The 20,296-nt window shown below is 43.6% G+C and overlaps 1 protein-coding gene across 1 annotated transcript in view; it reads left to right on the top strand.

Annotated features, from left to right (window-relative positions):
* Window positions 1-17,320, top strand: part of NPY5R (neuropeptide Y receptor Y5) — a 71,000-nt gene extending 53,680 nt beyond the window's left edge. Inside the window, exon 2 of the mRNA XM_085643274.1 lies at window positions 15,645-17,320. Within this exon, the coding sequence (XP_085499400.1) occupies window positions 15,654-17,003 (1,350 nt within the window). The 5' untranslated portion in view covers window positions 15,645-15,653 and the 3' untranslated portion in view covers window positions 17,004-17,320. The remainder of the gene's footprint in view (window positions 1-15,644) is intronic.
* The last annotated feature ends 2,976 nt before the right edge of the window (window positions 17,321-20,296 follow it).

The raw sequence follows: 20,296 nt of genomic DNA, 5'->3' as shown, positions 1-20,296 counted from the left end.
TGTTTCATCTACCACTCAGAACACATAAACAAATGGCTGTTCCATTCGGATGTTGGCCAGATTTTTACCAAAAGGGATTTTAACTTGATTTTCTTTTCTTTTAAATGTTTTACATTTTTAAGCAATTGGCTTTCCGTGAACTTTGACCTTTATATTGCGTGATTGTCATTTTATCATTAGTTTTAGATACATTTTATATCTTAAGTTTTTATATGCCACTGTTTTTATATAGTTTTTGTAGTTTTTTTAGATAACTTATTGGTTGTCCTGTCTGAGGAGTGGGTGTTATGAGTCTTAGTAAAGCCCATGTAAAAATCCTTTGATCTTTTACTATGAACACATTTCTTGCATTGACTTCCCTCTCACACAATAACGTTTTACACACATTTGTGTACGTGACAATGTTGGATAGTTTCTCTGAAAATGTTTCTCTTACAGATTCTGCCTAAATTAACATTAGTATGACTCCTTGAGCACCAAATGCAAGGCCTTGACACACATTATGGAAATTTCGTTCATTTCTCATCCATGAGGAAACATTGCTATCTATAAACTATAACAATGCTGGCTTGCACAGGACATTCAAGAATGCTTTTCATTATAAATTAACAAGCATTTTCATGCTTATTATAAAAGTGCTTTGCTGTCATTTGCGAGGTCTCTACATGCTGAATCTTAGGCCCAGCAGCTTGGTGATATCTTCACAGGGGTGTCCAGTTTGTGACCAAGACGGGCACTAACATTCTTTACCTCCAGGTAACTAGGGTTGGATCATCCAGTATGTGGATTATTGGCAGAGCACATGCACACATGTCCAAGACACTTAGTTTAGGGAGTGCACAGTAGGACTACACCAGATTTCTAGATTGTTTTATATGCCTGCATATATTCATCGTATTAGCATGATGGTGGAACTTTTTATCTTGTTCACTGTCTTGATACTTCTAATAACTTTCTGTCTGTTAATCATTGCAGCACATATATTCTATACAAGAATTACTTTGGTTCAATAAACATTGAAAACATCCCTCTGTGTATTCCTTGTATATTTCTCTGAAAATAAGAGAGTATGAGTGACTCAGCAAAAGGGTTCTAGATCTGTTACCATTATTCCTGGGGGATCAGGGTTGTCATGTTCTGTGACTGAGGGTGAGTGTCTGAAAAGCTTCAGTGTTCCATCCATCATCTCCTTGTGTTTGCTTTGTTCACCTTTAGTTGGCAGGGTATACCCAGAAATGGGTCCCTTCCTCACTTTTCCAATGGATTCAAGCTAACCTGGCTGATGAGGGATGTTACCCCGAAACCGGCCCCAGGATGCTTGTTTCCGGGCCAGGGAAGACATGGCTTCACAGCTCGGCTGGACTGTTCCCATGAGGAACAGGGTCAAGACTTATTTGCATATGGCTGGGTCTGAACTGGGTTGTTTAAGTGAGCTAAAGAACCATGATGGATTTAACCCAGATCTGTGACTCAGGGTGAGTGTCTGAAAAGTTTCAGCGTTCTGTCCATCATCTCCTTGTGTTTGCTATGTTCAGTGGTTGCCAGAACCATATGCTACCCGCCTAGTTTTAGGGGTGCTTATGGTGCATTGCGAGCTAGCTGGCCTGTAGGACAACATATCCTGAGGGGGTGCATAGAATCAGTCTGGCACCATCCCAACATTTATGTAATCCACAAACACACAGTTCCCACCATAGGGTGGAAACCAGACACCAGTTCATATACATGTTTGGTCGACACCCTCCAACACTGCCTGGCTTCCACCATGGGAAACCTGTCTCAGGCTAGACCTCACCAGCACCAGTCTGCAGTCCAGATCAGCCGAGGGCTGATGATGCATGTGCCGCTCCAAGGAGAGGATATGCGTCTCCAGGGCCACCATTTGCGACAACTTGTGTGCCTCTTTTCCCCAGAAAAATCCTTTGATCAAGCTTCTAAGGGTGGGTTTGCTGGCCACCCAAAGAGTCCCAGCGGCACCCACCATGCCATTGTTCATTTTAAAAAAATGACTGGCAGTCTTGATCCGCGAGGTACGAGGCATTAACACACCACATGGGCCTCGCAGGGGGGGTCCATCTCAAGTAGAAGGGGGGTATGATCTGATATGCCCCAGGGAAGGATCTGAGCCTGCATGAGTTGAAGGATGTCAGGTGCCGGGAGGTAGGTCTGATCAATTTGTGACAGTGTTTTTATGCTGCCAAAGCGTGGGTAAAGGTGCGTATGCGGGGGTGCCATATTCTCCATGCGTCACGGAGGCCCATCAAGTCTGCCCATAAGCAGAGCTATATGGAGCATTTTTGACGGCCCCATTGGGGGTGTATAGAGGTGCCCCAAACGGGGTCAGGGACGGCATTAAACTCACAACCTATCAATGGGATACCTTGAGGAAGGGTCAGCAAGTAATCTCAAAGCACCTATAGTGTCAACTGAAGTTGCTGTCGGGGATCGTAGGCTGATAGAAAACTTGTATTGGATGCCCTCGAGGAGACCCTCAATTCCCATGTATCGCCCTCGTGGTCTTGATGGGAGGCAGAAACCACTAGTGTGGAGCCTTTATGTAGTAAGATCTCCACTCCTCAGGAACCCCGGGAGAACCTATCATGGAACACCTGGTCATAGTTGAATCGACAAAAAGGGAAGATTGCATGCCCAACAGGTGCGTTTCTTGATGCCTGCGCACTGCCGGTTGGAAACGTTTCACATATAAAAGGGCCAATCATTTGATGTGATCAAGGAGGCCATAAACATTCCAAGATAGGATCTTAACCATGATTAACAGGAAGAGATGAAGGAGGAGGTAATGTCTATAGGGAGATACCAGGGTCTCCAGTGGAACTCAGTCACAGTGGGAATGTTCAGCATGGCATGCCATAACTCGCATATGTGGCATGTTGGGAACATATTAGCCATGTGTGTGGTCAACCGTAAACAAACAAAACAACCCATCCCCCCAGCTTCCCCCACCCCACCCTTTCAACCCTCAAGCATCTGTCACCCCAACCCCTAACATACCAACAGTCAGATCGGGTCTAGAGCCATCTAAAGGCTCCTAGCTGCACCCACATAAGGATTACAGTGCCCAACTGCAATCTCATTATACCTCACCATAGCATAGTAACATAGTGCTGCAATAACAAGGCGGCCAAACAAAACCGAAACAGTACAATAAAAAGCATGTATAACAAGGAAGCAGAGTCTCTGTGTAGCACTGCCTCATCCAGTTACTAGATCAGCTGCATTCAGGTAAATGATCTGAGTATCATGGGAGCACCTCTTTGTTATTATCTTGGGATCAGAAACAGGTATGGGGTGTCTGAAAGCAGGGCATCTGGGTCAAGGGTAGTAGGTCCAACAGAGCTGTGATTCTGGGTTGGTGAAACCTGTACCTTCCGCTAGCAGGGACAAGCGTTTCGAGAGTGGGTGCATTTCTTCCAGGAAGGTTTAGGAGAGGGAATAGTGGCCTCCTCTCTCATTCACGAATTGACCCGTCCGGCTTGGCAAGGTGTCAGAGCTCACGCTGTTCCGTCACCAACTCCCAGGCCTGCTCCAGAGACTCAAAGAAATAGGTTGAAGAATTAAATCTCACTTTTAGTCTGTCTGAAAAATGGAGCATATGCTGTAAGTTGAGAGCTTGAAGCTCTTGCTTGACATCTTCAAAAGAGTGTCTACACTGGTGGACTGCATGGGTATAGTCAGAGAAGTGAATTTGTATCTCACATTTTGAAAACTCTGAGCTTGGTCTAGCTTGGCCTTACAGAAAGTGATGTCTTAGCTTTGGTAGGTGAGGATAAGGGCTAGTAATGAACGGGGTGCCCAACAGGCCAAAAACTGATCTGCTCTCTCAACCACAAACTACTGGGAAAGAGTGTCAGTGAGGATCCAGGACTGCAGCCAGTCCTCCAGCAGTCAGTCTGAAGTCTCCACCTACTCGGGGAAGCTAATACATCAAAGATTGTTCCTTTCAGACTGGTCCTCTGCATCTGAAGCATGCTCCTCCAATGATGCCATGGTGGAAAGTAGGTTGTAAACCTGAAGTTTAAGGGAAGCCTCTCTGTCCTCCGTCGAGGACACCCTAGTCTTGGCCTCCATTAGCAACGTTGCAGTTTCTTGACGCAACAGGATCACAACCACTCTGACCTCACCCACCTTAGTTTTAGCTGCCTCTTTGGATCCCTGAATCACCCTAAAGATAACAGTGAGGTTGGCTTGCAGGGAGGAGCCCACATGAGATGGGACCCAGCAGTGCCATTGAGTGTTAGAGGCAGGCTTTGTGTATTGATCTATCTTTGTCTGTGCCAGCGGGGGAGGTCTGTCACATCCCATTATCAATTTGATGTCTGTTGATGTATTCATGGAGGGTCTACTACACCTCTAGTGGCACGCTTACCCCAGTGGGGCAGCATGAGCAGTCAGTTTGTTCAGGAATCTGCCTGTGCATCAGCTTGAGTTTGCAAGGAGAGGCCCAGGCTAAACAGTGACTCGCCACCGTGGAGCCCCCAGACCTCTTCAGCCACTTCCTCGACCAGTGGGCCTTCAAGAGAGCACAGGAGTCACCAGGGTCCATCCAAACCAGTCCAGCACAACTAATCAACAGTGATGGGGCCAGCGCAAGACAGTCCTATGGGGAGCATTGTTGAATCCATCCACTGGGAGCACATGTCCCCATGTCAGCTACTCGTGCAATAAGGCCAGTGGCCAGACAATAGTGCGAGGAGTTGAGGGGGCCTCAGCATCCAACTCATCCCCTATTTGTCACCCCGAGCAGGGCCTATAGCGGGTGATCCCAATGACCTCCAGACAGTTGTACAAGAAGTAAGGGGTTGGGAAATAGGGGGGAGGTGGCAATGGACCTGCAGGAGCAGTCTCTTGTCACTATCTAGGAAGCAGTAATTATGACAGGGTTCATGGTAGGGGGCTTAGGGTCATAGAGTGTGTCATGCGGTCTCCAGCAGATGCAGGCAGGAGGGGAGCCCAAACAATGAGCAACTAGGGCAGCTGCTCCCACCTTGCTGATGTGTGGGTATCAAAGGCTTTGGCCCTGGCATGCCCTCTGATGTGCAATCGGTTCCAGCTGCCCAATTCACGCCACATTGCCTCAACAGCAGCATTTCGGGTGTTCCAGGCCTGCGTTCCCAAGGCTTAGAGATTTGACAGGCAGTCATGCCATAGCATCCAATGATGTAAGTCCTACTCTCCTGTGTCAGCCTCAGTCCTCCTCCCAGCATATCTCCCCTTAAAGTGGTCGGGGTGGGTCACCAATGCACTGGACCCTGAGGATTCTACACTTCACATCCGGCTTGAGGCTTAGATGTCAGCTGCTATCTTGATTGTGCCTCACGGTGACCACTCTGACCTGGGCTCAAAGCATGGTCATCCAGCACCTAGTGGCTTGAACTGGGCCCCCGGCATCTCTCCTCTACAAAGTGCGGTGAGGGAGGTAGTAACCGTTGCTGTCGGGCAAAGGTTGGCAAAGGACACTCATGGGGGCAGCAGGAACAGTCTTCAGACACTGCCATCATCTTGGCTGCCCAAGCCATGCTCGAAAAATGCAACAAATTCAGTTCCTTTTGCTGAGGTCAAAGAAGGGCATTCTGGGAATTCCAGCTCATAGTGATGCTTTTTCTATATTACTATCTTTTGATATAACAAGTGGAGTTGGGCTTCCAATTTCGAAAGTTTAGTCTTAATTTAGGAAGGTATAAATGCTTTGTTAAGCAATGTGGCTGTTTCCAAGTGCCTATCAGTTGAAACACCCTGGTCTGAGGATACCAAGAAGTTATTGTCTTACGGGGGGCTCAAAAATGAGTTTCATAAGTTCTGGAATCATGTCATGTCTAGTGCTCTTACATTTTATGACCAACACTGAGAAAACGTCAATAGAGTCTAGAGATTATTTAACATTTAATGGATGCAGGACATCCACCAAACATTGTTACATGTCCCGTCTACTCTACTTAAACTGTATACATAGGTATGCACTCTTGGGGAGAGGATGTAGCCTTACAGAGAGAGCTGTCGACCTTGAAGCTGGGGAACTGGGTTTGAGTCTCGGCAGCGACTCTCATTATCCTGTGATTCCAGTCAAATCACTTAATCTCCCTGTGCCTAACAAAATGAATGTGCCCATTTGTTAGACATGGGGGTCTCCAGTTGGCAGAGGAAAGTACCTTTGTTCAAATAGGGACCCTTGCTTCTAGTCAGGGTAAGGGCAATACACTCCTAAAATAACCCCTGCTCATCCCCTTGGTAGCTTGGCACAAGCAGACAGGCTTATCTCAGAGGCAGTGTGTAAAGCATTTGTGAACACATACAGTAATACAGTGAAAAAACTACAAATGGACACCACACCAGTTTAGGGAAATAGTAAATCTTTATCTAAACCAACAAGACCAAATACGATAAAAATCCAACATACAATACTCTTGAAAAATAGTACTTGTGCAAAATAACCTTTAAATTGCAGGTAAATCAATAACACACAGTCCCTCTGACTCGGTTGCTCCTCCTGGGGCTACCGCGATACTGAATAATAAAGAGTCTAACAATTCCAGCCGACCTCGTCAATACGAGTCAGCTAAAGTGTCAACAGACTCGGATACTGTACCTTTCTTGTTGTGACCAACATGTTGGTGCGTGTCCGTCGGCGCAATCATCGTGCTCGTGTTGTGAAGCGGAGCGTTGTGGTAGCCGGTGTCCTCACGATGTGATGCAGGCAGCGGCTCGTTGACGGACTCAGTGAGACCAGGGCTTGCGTTGAAGGGTGAGACAGTGCTTGCAGTGGTGCTGGCAGATCACGGTGCAGCGACGGAGCCGGTCGATGTTTCGCTCGGACAGCGACGTTGTCAGTGACACCCTTGCAGCATGTAGCGAAGCGTTGCGTAGTGCGGTGCCCTCAGGATGCGGTGCAAGCAGTGGCTCGTTGACGAAGTCGGTGAGACCAGGGTTGCATTGAGAAGCAAGACATTGCTCTCGGCGGTGCTTCCAGGACACGGAATCCTGCGACAGACTCGATAACAGAGTCGGTTACTCTTTTCTTCTTTGGAGAGGATCAGAGATGGTGCCCACAGACCCGCTGTTCCTGAGACCTCTAGAACAGGGGGGAAGCTCAGTTCAGGCACTTGGAGATCTGCTCTTAAAGCATGGGGACAAAGCAAGCAGCAAAGTTCTTTCTTCTTTCCTTGGCAGCAAGTAGCCACTGCAGGCCAACCCCAGACAGCAAAAAGTACAGGAGTAGTATTCCTCCTCAGCTTCTCCGACTCTTCTCCCTGGCAAAGGTTCCCCTTGATTTCCCAGAAGTGATCTAAAAGTCTGGGGTCCGAGCCCCTCTTTTTATACACAAAATAATTTGTTCTCGGAAGGCAGAGGGTGTCTGTACCCAGCCAAAACCAGTTCTGTACTCACTGGTGCAGCTTCCTGGCAGGAGGTGAAGACAGCATTGTGGAACGCAGACCAGGCCCATTCAGGTGAGAGTAAATCTCCTCCCCCTACGCTAAATGCAGCCCAGGTCCATTCAGCCCAGCCCTAACTCATCAGGCTCTCCGGAGCCACTGCCCCTCTCCAGCCCCTATCATCCAAAAGCCAGACATGCAATACACAAACCTAGCAGAGGCACACTGGATGGTTAGGCAACAAAATGCCTACATTCTAAAAGTGATATTTTCAAACACAGAATGTGAAAATCACACTCACTAAAAGCTGCACTTTAACATTCTGAGTTCAGGCATACTAAACTTCCTTTTCCTACCTTGTTCCCAGGGCCAGTTATGTTTATAAGATGTCATAAACAAACTCCCCATTCTGTCCTATGAGAACAGGTAGCCTTGCAATAGTGAAAAACAAAATTGTCAGTAATTAATTATCAGGACATGCCAAACACACCAGGGCATGCCCTACCATTCACATACAAGTCATCATGCCCACAAGGGTACCTTGGGCCTACTTTAGGGGTGACTAACATGTAGAAAAGGGAAGGTTTAGGGACTGGCAGGTGTGTGCATTTGCCAAGTGGACATGGCAGTCCCAGACTGCACACAAGCTCTGCAATGGCAGGCCAGAGTTACATTTTACAGGCTACTTCTGTGGGCGGCACAACCAGTGCTGCAAGCCAGCTAGCAGCATTTGATTTACCGGCCCGGGTACACATAGTGCACTGCAATGCAGTGTGCGCAATGTAATTTGTTTTATTTCTTAATTAATTTACTTCACTCCGTTTGGTCGTACGCCGGAATTTACTACCCCCACCCTGCCCCTCCCCCGCCTCACCCCACAGTACTCCCTCGAGGAGCCACCACTGCCCAGCTGACCAGCACCAACTGGACCTGCCTGATCCGTCTGTCTCCTGCTGCTTGTCTCTGTTGGCGTCTGCTGGAGTCAGACCTGATGCTCAAGAGGTGCCCCTAGTTCCTCTTGGTCAAATGCTTGGCTGACATAAATATGAACTCCTCCTCAACAAAATCCTAAAGTTGGTCTCCTCAGGACTATGAAGTGACCTCTTAATATTAAGAATCGACCGCCCAGGACGACCATCAACACAAAGCTCTAGCAGGTCATACTATTTATGCCAACTCCGACCATTCAAGGTAACCGGCAATGCGAGACCTGCACTTTGCACTGACAGCAATTGTCTGTGATGAAGAATTAATGCAAGGCTTCAGTGACAACTGTCTGTTTACGCTACAGGAATGACTGCCCAGGACACTCGACTTGCTCCTCACACTGAAAGCCTTCTTCTTTCAGGCCCCAACAACACAAATGGAATTCTTCATGTTGGACTTGAGAAGGTAAATCTTCAGCGTGGGTAATCTGGTCCCTGTATCCAACCTGTGCTCCATTGTAGTCAGCCTGAACTTGTGGCTTTCATCCAGTCTAGCACGACCAGCTAACTGTGAGTGGCAACTTTATGCTTCTTGGCATTATTTTTAACCTAAAATCTTGGAAGATCACTGTCTCCAGTTCTGATGATTGGATTTTTGTTGGTTTGTATGCTTTTATTTATTAAAGTTAACTATATTTATCTAAATTGGTTTGGATTTTTTCTTGTTGTTTGTTTTCACTTTATTGCTGTTTGAGTGCATGCATAAAGACTTTGCACATTGCCTCTAAGTTGAGCGCGACTGCTTCTGTGCCAAGGTACCATAGGATTAGGTACAGGTTAATTTTGTGACTTTTGTGGTTCAACCTGACAGGGATTGTCCTTATTACTTGACTGAGCCTTTCACCTTTCTCAAAAAATACCCCAATTTCTTTCTTACTGTAATTAGCACAAATATTCTGATTTGTTCATCATCAGCAGTACATTTTTTTACACATGGCAATAACAGAAAGGACAAAAGAATTGTCAGGTAAGCAGATATTAAACTTAGAAGGGGCATCAATGGGCCTGAACTGTCTTCTAGTTCCACTGAAGCACACATCCTCCCCTTGACACAGACTCTCTTGATGTGTTTGATGCTTCTCAGTTTTGCTTGATTACTTGTGTCATGGCTAGTGATTGATAACCCAGTTATTTTTAGTTTCGTATTGGTTTGCACACTTGGTTTTGGTGGTAGACACACAGAATTGTGACAAGTAGTACAATTTTCCTGATGTCTTTGGGAAAGCAGAAGCAGAGATACTGTGTTTTCTGTTGCATATAAGGCTTTCAATTAAGAGAAGGTCAACTGCAAATAGTGATGACCCTTTGTGTAGATCCATGTAAACCATTGCAACGTCATGTAGTTTGCAACATATATTGCTCTGAGCATCCATATTTAAATCTTGGCTTTGGTCCTGATTCGGTGCTGCATTGGCAATTTCACTCCAGGAGCAAAACGTCCATATTATTACAGCTTTTACCCCATTGAAAAGGAAATTGTAAAAGAAATGGATGTTACTTCACTGATTTGTATGAGTTATTCTCGATTTCTGGACTTACTGAGGCAAAGAATCCAGTATAAGCTTTGCAAATATTTATGTTTTTTACACTTTTGGTGTGGTGGTAGGTAAATAAATTCCTGAAGAGTATCAAGATCTACCTGGTGTCTTTGGTAAGGTAGATGAATAAATAGTACATTTCAGCTGTGTATATGATTGCCAATTACAAGGATTTTTTTCTGTATCTGGGAAGGTCTAGGAAAACCATTGCAACGTTTTGTAAATTGCATAGTGTTTCGCCTGGCACACTAATTCTGAGAAATACAGGTACACCACATCTGTAAATTTGCACTCGAAATCTGGGAATCAGTAATTCAGGGATACAAAATTATCTTAATATTACAGATTGCAATCTAGAATGTCGAATTAGTAAGAAACACAGTGCTTCTGCATCGATTTCTACAGGTAGTACATGATTTCTAGGCCATTATCAGGAGACATATTCTGCAAGGCTAAAATTGGTGCTATTAGGAAACATGTGTGAAGCTATTTTGCATTCTCAAACAGGTCGATTCGCAGAATCTGCCAGTTTGCGAATACAAGAAAGGATTTTCGAAAATACCAACCTCTATTTTGCGATTAGGTAACCTGTTACCGAATCACAAAATGGGTTTGCAAGTCGGTATTAGCAAGGGGCGTGTTTAGGGGGTTCCTTCCTAATACTGAATCGCAGCGATATATATGAATGTTTTGCGACCAAAATGAGGTCGCAAAACATTTGCATTTTACCACCTACTTCAAGTAGGTGGGAACCCATTCACAAATGGGAAGGGGTGGACCCCTTTGACAATGGTAGATAAAACGTTTTTTCAGAGTAGGCAGTGGCCCCATGGACCACTGCCTGCTCCTAAAAAGTGAACAGAAAACTTTTTATTTTTATTTTTTAAACGCAATCTATTTTCCTTTAAGGAAAACAGGCTGCCTTTAAAAAAAAAATATTGCTTTATTTAAAAGTAACCACGGACATGGTGGTCTGCTGACCCCAATAGGCCACCATCCCCATGATTTTAGTGATTCCTAATTGGTCGCAAATAACGACCAACATCTTTAAAATTCATGAGTTAGGTCAATTTGTGACCCCCGTGAATCGCTAAACGAAACTCTTGGAATTTCATACATTAGGAATAGCGATTATCTAATTGCCATTCACAGAAAATCACTATTAGGTAATCACTATTCCTAATGTTGATACATGTGGCCCATTGGCCCCCAAAAACCACGAAGGTGCGGTAATACCGCGGGCTAATTTTCCAGGCACAACAGAATACTATCTCAGCAGTAACTCCCAGTGCTTAATTTGAACCAGTGTTTAAGAAAGAGAAAACCACAAAAATGTAGAAAGGATGCAGGAATGAAAAAGAACCTGAAAGAGTGTGATAAAGGGGAAGGGAGCTTTTGGTGGTGGAAAGGAGTTTTTGGTGCTGGATGAAAGAGGCATGAAGTGCAATCAAGAGTTTGCATCCTTGTAGCGCTGGTCGAAGGCATTTGAAAATACTTTGGGCCCCAGCACCTATTGTTTCACAAATTAATCACTGCAACTCCAACTAACCGCAAATCGGGAATTCTCACAAACCCTAATGTGGGCCCTACACCAAGCAGGGGCGGCTTCTCCATAATGGCGGAGGAGCACCACCCTCCCTGCTAAAAGATGAAAAATAGAATAGTAATAAAAGCATTTTATTATCATTTTATTTTTGCCTGTCTGACAGCCGACGATGCAAATCTTCAGTGGGGAGGGGCCAGGCATTCCTGTGAAACAGGAATTGCAGGGTGAGGAGTGGTAGGCACATTTAAGTGTGCATGTCATTTTGGCCGGCCGTCTTAGGCCAGCCAAACAGACATGCGCACTTTTGTTTCTCCAACCAAGCTTTGTTTGAGAAACGCCAAAGGGTTCCCAGGCACTGTCTGAGTGGCAAACCTGGCCACTCAGACCAATCCCAGTGCTTCTCTCATGCAGGGAATACTATTGTCAGCATGAGAGAAGAGTCTGTATTGACATCTGGGAACCTGTGCCGTGTGCAGCTGGAGTCGAGGATCAGGAGAGAGGAGCAAGGTGGTGGCTATAAGAGCAGCAGGTAAGTGCAATTTTCGAATAATTTAAATTATGTCTTCTATTTTGATTGTTTTCCTCCCCCCACCCCACCACTAAGCAATGTGAGCAGCCGCCTTTGAGACCAAGTTGACAATTAAGGCACACTCTGGACATTGGTAGGTATGAGGGCTGCTTTTCTCATCAATATCAGAAAAGGTGACAGTGAAAAACTGTCTGTGATAGTATTTGAATTACTTGTAAAGCCTTCTGGTCATTATACATTCCTACATTTCATTAATGCTGCTTTTGATATATCACTGATACATTTCTCTTTCCTTATCTGGATGTTTCTTTGCCTTATTCCCTGAACTATTAATTCACAACATACATGTTGCAATATTCATCCAACACTTATAATACATTATCATCCAAAGCAGGAATACATTTATATGCAGACTTTAAACATTGTCGGGCTCATTTACAAGCCCCTTGAGCCACTTTTACGTCATTTATAACATGGGAAAAGTGACGTGCGGGTGGCGCAAGGGACTTGTAAATAAGCCCCTGTGTTCCTGGTGCACCATATGTTTCTGGAACAAATGCATCGAGGAGCTTTAGGAGCTATTCGTTCACACATATGTCGGCACAATATGTCTTCAGTTTTTACTGCTATTACTTTTAGTATAAAGACTAATGTCATAATCAAGCAAAGTCATTATCTGCAGGGACCAGACATACAGTGTCTATATTTTTTGCTTATTTACGTAGGTTGAAAGTACCCCTACCAACTTAATAAACAGAATCTGGTTAGGTCAGGACAGAGTTGTAGGATTTCTGCTCAACCCCTAAAAGCAATGGCACAATCAGCAGTAGATTTCCTAAAGAAATACATGCAAATTTCAAGCAGTATCAAATGATCTTATAATCAATAAAACAACTGAATGGATTTTCAAACTAATTTGGAAATCTAAAGAAAAATGATTAGCAAAAAGACACCAAAACAATCAAGTTGAATAAATGGAATCGAAGATGAGGAATGTTAAATTTTGAGATAAAACGCAGCAACAAACTACAACGGGCCAGTGGAAAGCCACAGTTCCTAGTTGACTGAACGTTTTATCGGAGGAGGGGAGTTGCCTTACAAAATGAGTAAATAACTACAGGTGTATGCATGTTTCTCTGTTCCCAAATGTTCCAAGCCATCTAAATGTTGGTGCTCTCACTCCCTTTACCTGTGAGCAGATTTTCTCACATATCACAATACACCATACAGCTTTGTGAGTATTCATTCATATTTTCGGAATTGAAACTCCTAAAGCAAGCAAGTATTGGGTGTAAAGGGAGTTTGGGGTAAAAGCGGGGATCTTTGAAACCCCGCAGGGCGCAGAAGGGTGTGCACATAGAAGGCCCGAAGCAGGGACAAAAGGGGGATTTCAATAAGGGCGGTAAACAAGGAGGGACTAGTGAAAAGAGTAAGGGAATGTCACACTGGTTTGGAACAGGGCAGTTAGGGGCATGGCAACTGGAAAAGGACGATGGCAAACAGACGTGAGGCTGGGTAGAAAGGGAAGTGTCAGGGACATGGAGTAGGATAGGTCGTGAAATGTTTCTAGGAAGAATGTGGGGAGTCTTCCTTGCTAGGGAAGTGCACAGTCATACCATTATTTGCCAAAATGTGTGAAAAATTATGCAAAATTGAATTGCAAGAAAGATGGTTTTGTGGTATGTTGCATTAACTTTTCATGTAAGGACATACCTTGTATAAAAAAAAAAATCATATGGGATACTAACGAGAGACTACTTTGATCAGAAAATGCCTTTCAAGAGAAATGTTCTCCTTGAGCCCATTGCCCCCAAGCAAAATCTGACACAAACTTGCCTGATTTTTAAATTTGCAAATTCCAAATATGCAATATTTGAAAAATTTCACTTGTGTAATTACAATTTCATCTGAGCATTCTAACCTCCCTCCACATGTGAGAAATAAACCAAGATCAAAATATAATAATTTTATTGTGTTAGCTTTATTGGCATCAGAAAGCAGTTTCCTTTTAACATGAACAACGAAACATCCATTAGATAAATATATAAACAAGTAATTGCCCAATATTTTAAAGTCGGTATTCTGAAATTGATTAAAAAATGGGACTGTTCCTGAGTTGGAATTCGGCGTATTCAATTTAAGCTTGGATTGTTACTTGTTTACTAGGGTTCATCTTAAATGATAAAAATAAATATCAAATCAAATTAGTCTTTATTCGATCTTTTTCAATCATAAAAGACATATAAAATGCATACAATAACAATAAAATATCATAGAATGTTAAAAGACAAGGTGAGTAAAATTAGAAATGGGTTAGAAGACTTCCATCCAAATTTCATACCATAACAATACTTATGATAAAATAATTATGATAAGAAGATAACATTTTGATAGGGAGATTAAAATCATGATGACAAAAAATGTAGGCAATACATACTTATTTTTAGACACTTTATCTAGGGTGGCAGCGAGAAGAGGGCATCACACACTATAAAACAGGTTACTTGGTGCATTACGAACCTGCATTTGTTTGTAAAATATCCCTTCTGAGGGCCCATGTCCAACTCAAAAATGTAACCATAGCTATAACTACGACTTCACTAGTATCTGTCTTTAGAATTTGCATAGCAAATTGGCATGATCTTGTGCCAATTTTTTGACAGATCGGCTTGAGACATTTATAACGTGGGCCCTTATATGCAGGGCACACAAACAACAAATGGGTTAGAGACTCTTCCTGGGATGGGCACCTATGGCATTTTGTGTCTGATTCATCACCCCATTTAGCCGTAAATGATTTTAAAGGGAGAGAACCCCCTTTGAATTGGTGAAAAAGCTTCCTGTCACCGGGTGTCGTAATAAAATTCCAATAAGCCTCCAGCCTATGCTCGTATTAATGATCTAAAAAGCAGCCTGTTAAGGAGGCATTGTTCACCAGTGCCAGGGACTTCTGACAAACCATGTCTCTATATGAAGCTTTAAAAACTTTTTTGGTTGGGAACAAGTTCCCTTCTGGGTCCTATAAATAACAATGCAGGTTTAATTCCAGGGATCTTGACTGATAGCATTAGGATGTGTGAGAATGTATACAAATAGATATAGCTTAAAAACATGTAAAATCTACCCATATAGTATATCTTCCAGCATAGGTGGTCACCATTGGAAAGGAAGTGATCACCCACAAGTTCATAACTTTTCCAATGATTTTACCTCCCAATTCTCACACAGAAATGTACTCCAAAAAGGTAAGAAGAAATGTTAAATGATTTGGATATTTTTGTAAACTCTCATGTTTTTTGAGGGGCGTAGAGAAATGTATTTCACAATTTTTTAGTGATAAACGATATTTTCAAGTTATGACTCAGCCTGGTTATTGGCTAACATGCTCAACCTGATTGCCCATTGAATTACTAAAAAATAGATTTTCAAAACAAAAGACTTAGTCTTTGTGCACTTGTTCCATTGTTACTGTAAATACTTGCGCATGACTGTAGATAATGTGTGTGTCCGACAGAGCGTAGAAAACCATGCATTTGCTAAGAAATGTGATATTGTGACGTGAAATGCAACAGTACACAGTTGGTATTGATTATGGTGAACAGTGAATGATTGTCTCCTATGCCCATTAATGATCTGTACATTTCTTCTTTTAAACAGGACACAAATATGGATTCCGAGCGCAAGGACAATGACAACAGAACAAATAACAAAGAAGACAATAGCACAGCAACTTCAACAAGCTCAACCTTCCCTTCTTGGGACGACTACAACAGCAGTGTGGATGACATAAGATACTTTATCATTGGCTTGTACACCTTTGTCAGTCTTCTGGGCTTCATGGGGAATCTTCTCATCCTTTTTGCTTTGTTTCGGAAGCGCAAACAGAAAACGATCATAAACTTTCTCATTGGAAACCTGGCCTTTTCGGACATTCTGGTTGTGCTATTCTGTTCCCCTTTCACACTGACATATGTCCTTTTGGATCAGTGGATCTTTGGTGAAATCCTGTGCCATGTGGTCCCTTTCTTGCAATGTGTGTCTGTTCTGATTTCGACTCTCATGTTAATGTCTATTGCGATGGTTCGTTATTACATGATCAAGCACCCGCTGTCTACTACCCTCACGGCAAACCACGGATACTTCTTAATAGCCACTGTCTGGACTCTGGGCTTCACTATTTGCTCTCCGCTGCCAGTCTTTCACAAGATGATCGACCTGAGTGAGACAATTAATTTGGAGCCATTAAAGGACAGGTATTTGTGCATTGAGTCCTGGCCCTCTGGGTCCTACAGAATTGCCTTCACCATGTCATTGTTGATTGTGCAGTATATTTTGCCTTTGGTCTGCCTGACTGCTAGCCACACCAGCGTCTGCAGGAGCATAAGCTCTAGGATGCCAAGCAGAGACAACAGGTGTGAAGAAAATGAGATGATTAACTTAACCCTTCAACAGCCAAAGAACAACCAGCCCCAAATTGAGATGTCCAGCAGCCACAGCAGGTGGAGTTACACTTTTGTGAGGAAACACAGAAGAAGGTATAGTAAAAAATCTGCTAGTGTAGTCCCGGCCAATGCAAGGCGCCATCCAGAGAGTCATTATGGGGAGGTCCCAGAAACCTCAACTACAGATAGAAGCCAGGCAATGCCCTCCAGTGTCTTCTTACCTGGAGTTCCAATATGCTTTGATATGAAACCAGAAGAAAACTGCGAGCTGCAAAACATGATTTCTGTGTCCAAGTCCATCACGCGCATCAAGAAGAGATCGCGGCGAGTTTTCTGCAGGCTGACGGTGCTGATCTTGGTTTTCGCTATCAGCTGGATGCCACTTTATCTTTTCCACCTTGTGACGGATTTTAATGCCAACCTCATTTCCAATCGACATTTTAAATTAGTGTTCTGTATCTGCCATCTGCTGGGCATGATGTCCTGCTGTCTGAATCCCATCCTGTATGGGTTCCTGAACAATGGAATCAAAGCTGACTTAATGTCCCTAGTTCAGTGTTTCCACATCTCATAACCTGGAGTGCACAGCAAGGGACTAGTTCACGAAACGATGCCCACTTTCTTTATATTGTAAATCCCTTTTCACTTGATCCAACAAAAAACCCTTTAAAGCTACGTCTGTGAGAATAAATGCACTGTACAGCCGCTTGTGTGAGAGGACTACTCTTTCCGAGCACTGCTACACTTCTGCTTACAGGATTGTCATGTCATCCATTGCCCTTTATTATTACTTTATGAACATACGAGTAGATTATTTTCCAAACAACTCTGTTCATTTTGTTACTTTAAACGTGACTTTTTTTTCTTTGCAGATTACCGAAATTAAAACACGCTGACCAGAAAATACACATTGGTACTCCGATGATATTTTAATTTGTGCCCAAGAGCAATCCCGTAGACGAATAAACATGACAAAGAATGTAAAATATTCAAAGAAGTCTGAAAAAACGGTCCCTATTTTCTACATCAGTTTAACATAAGCAGTCCCGTTAGTTTAGAGATTCACAGCATAATACATATTATTGAAATAAATAAAAGAAGCAGGCTGCCTAGAAAGGATGTATGATGGCATTCCTAAAACACATAAATTGAGCAGATGCAGTCTCCTCACGATGAAAGCCCTCATTGTTGCATTGGTCTGTCTACGACCTCGCTTGGCATATCCATTTCTAATTTAACCCGAAATTGTCCAAATATACCACGGCAGTTTGCTAGACAGTTACAGTACGAAATCATCCAAGAATGATTTCAGCAGGACCAGAGTCCCAAAATAAATATAAATTGAGGCTGCTCTTCACGCGACCCCGCAGAGCGAGGAGCCTAAAATACAGGGCGGCTGCGCGCGCGAGAAATGGATGTGACAGAACTGCTTAAATAAAGACGTCTGCCTGCGCACCGCCCTCCCTCAAGAGCTGCGGGCTTTACCAGCACGCCATCTTGAGCAGAAGGGTTCGGGCGCAGTGACAGCTCTGTGACATAAACTCGGAATGACAGCGACACATCACCTCCCCAGTGGAATACTAAACAGTGAGCTGCGGGTGATGGGGCGCTGCTCGTCTTCTTTCAGTCGTTTACTTTGCAGTCTTCACAAGTCAACAGTCATCCTCTTGCAGTTGCGTAACAACAAATGCAATGTGCACGCTCATCCTTTGCGTTGCGTGACTGCTGCAGCAACTAAACATCCCACAACTGTCAATTATGATTACGAGGTAGACATGGAGTGTAATTTAAAAGAGCGCGTTTGCCACAAAATAACATTAGAACTGCAGGGGGTTCTGTGATACCAGGGGTAGTGACAGGTAAGTGCTGAGCGCTCCAGACAGAAGCTATGAAGATGACACAAAGAAAACAATACTCTTTGTGTGCTCACAGGCATTTGAATGAAAGCCAAGAGCAACGCGCCCCAGCATAAGAATGCGGACTGTAGCAATCTGAATGTCGCCACAAGCTTTAAGAGTCCTTTGTTGGCGACGAAGGACAAAATCGCTCCAAATAAATGTTTGCACTGAGTTGAAGCAGATAATGTGAAAACGCCGAACCTCTGATGTAACCCACACGCGGACATTTTGGCTGCAGAAAGTATCATAGGGGCATATTATCAAGACACGGCGGTAAAATTATTGCCGCTTTAGCGGCAGAAAACTGCAGCTAAAGCGGCGATAATGGGCTTGATAATATGTTCGTGAGAATTCCCATAGAAGTCCATGTTCTGGTGTCAACATGGGCTTCAATTGGAATTCTCACGGGAATATTATCAAGCCCATTATTGCCGCTTTAGCTGCAGTTTTCTGCTGCTAAAGCGGTGATAATTTTGACGCCGTGCTTGATAATATGCCCCCTAGAAAGGGGAAAGACGTGATGGGATTTGGTGCATTGTCCCAGATGTCTTGCAACAGTCCTGCAATTCTGCATCTCAAAATGATTGAAAACACTGCTAACATTAACGCTGGGACTGGAATAATATGTTGATAAACGCAGTGCCCTTGGAAGGAGGGCCTAAAGTGTTCATTACAAGTGCCAGGGCCTTTTGGTGAGTGATATCACACGCCAAGGGGCATATCAGCAAGGCCCGGCAATAATTATCGCTCAGCGCTCTTAGCGTGAGGATAATTATCGCCGGTCAACTCTGAATTTTATCGCGGAGATAGCGTGCTATTAGCAACGCTTATCTCCAGAGCGATAAAATTCAGAGCGCAAGCTGCCAATTGTGAGATTATCGTTGGAAATACAGCGATAATCCCACAAGGCTTGGCGATAGCTTGCTGATAGGGATAGACATACTTAGCCATGATATCCACCTTACATAGGATATCATGGCTAAGTAAGAAAAATACCTGACGTAAATAAGCAGCATTAACCGCGGTTAGCGCTGCTTTTTTTGTCTCTAACAGGGTTAGCGATATCCTTGATAATAGGAGAAAATTAGCTTCGCAACATTTCTCCTATTGTTTTACTCTGGAACGCCCCCTTTGCATCTCATTAGAGATGCAAGGGGAAGCGTAGAGTAAATTGGTGCTAACATGCAAATTTGCGTGTTAGCCCCCTGTTGCTGATAGGGCGCTAGTTTTATCTCTGCTTTTTTGGCTTTTGAAGCCAAAAAAGCAGAGATAATGCCCTTGTTGATATGCCCCCAAGTCACTTATCCGTCCGCAGTGTGCAGTCTTTGCTGAGTGCAGGATTGCCACATTCTTCTGAGGTCTGCACCTCAATGGTGGATACTGCTGTAGTACCAAGTTGTTTTTGTCCGTATTTAGGTGTGAAAAATGGTCATGCTGTCTTTTCCAACACAAATTCCAATAGTTTTTTTCTGGTAAAAAACGTGGGGAAAAAACCTCATGGGTGTGCCAATGTCCTCACTATTTGGTATCTTATTCTGGTTCAGTTTGTATTCAGATCTATACTCTCGCGGGAACCACCCTAATCCCATTCGTAGTTAATGAGCTAATTTCACAAGCTAAATCCAAAGGTAATATTGCAACTGTTTAAATACTGCCTTTTTCTATTTTCTGTTATAAATGATGGGAAAGTGTATGTTTGGAACAGTGGGAAAAGTTTAATTGCGGAAAGGACTGAAATAATGCCCTGCATAAGTCTTGTTTAAAGTTTGTGGTGTGCATGAGATAAAACATCTTCATAAATTTGGAATTTATGATATTGATGTTTAATTCTTCACACCGAATGGTTCTCGTTCATCAAAAGCCTCCTAAAATCAAAACGTTTGTAGCCGTAGCCCATTTAGAACCAGGAAACGTTTATTCATCCTTGGGCGCAGGGAAGCGTGCGCCACCAACCTGAATAATATATCGG

This window comes from Triturus cristatus, chromosome 2_2 (genome assembly GCF_964204655.1).
Source record: "Triturus cristatus chromosome 2_2, aTriCri1.1, whole genome shotgun sequence".
NCBI lineage: Eukaryota > Metazoa > Chordata > Amphibia > Caudata > Salamandridae > Triturus > Triturus cristatus.
The sequence above is the reverse complement of the archived record's forward strand: the minus strand, read 5'-3'. Positions and strand labels throughout refer to the sequence as shown.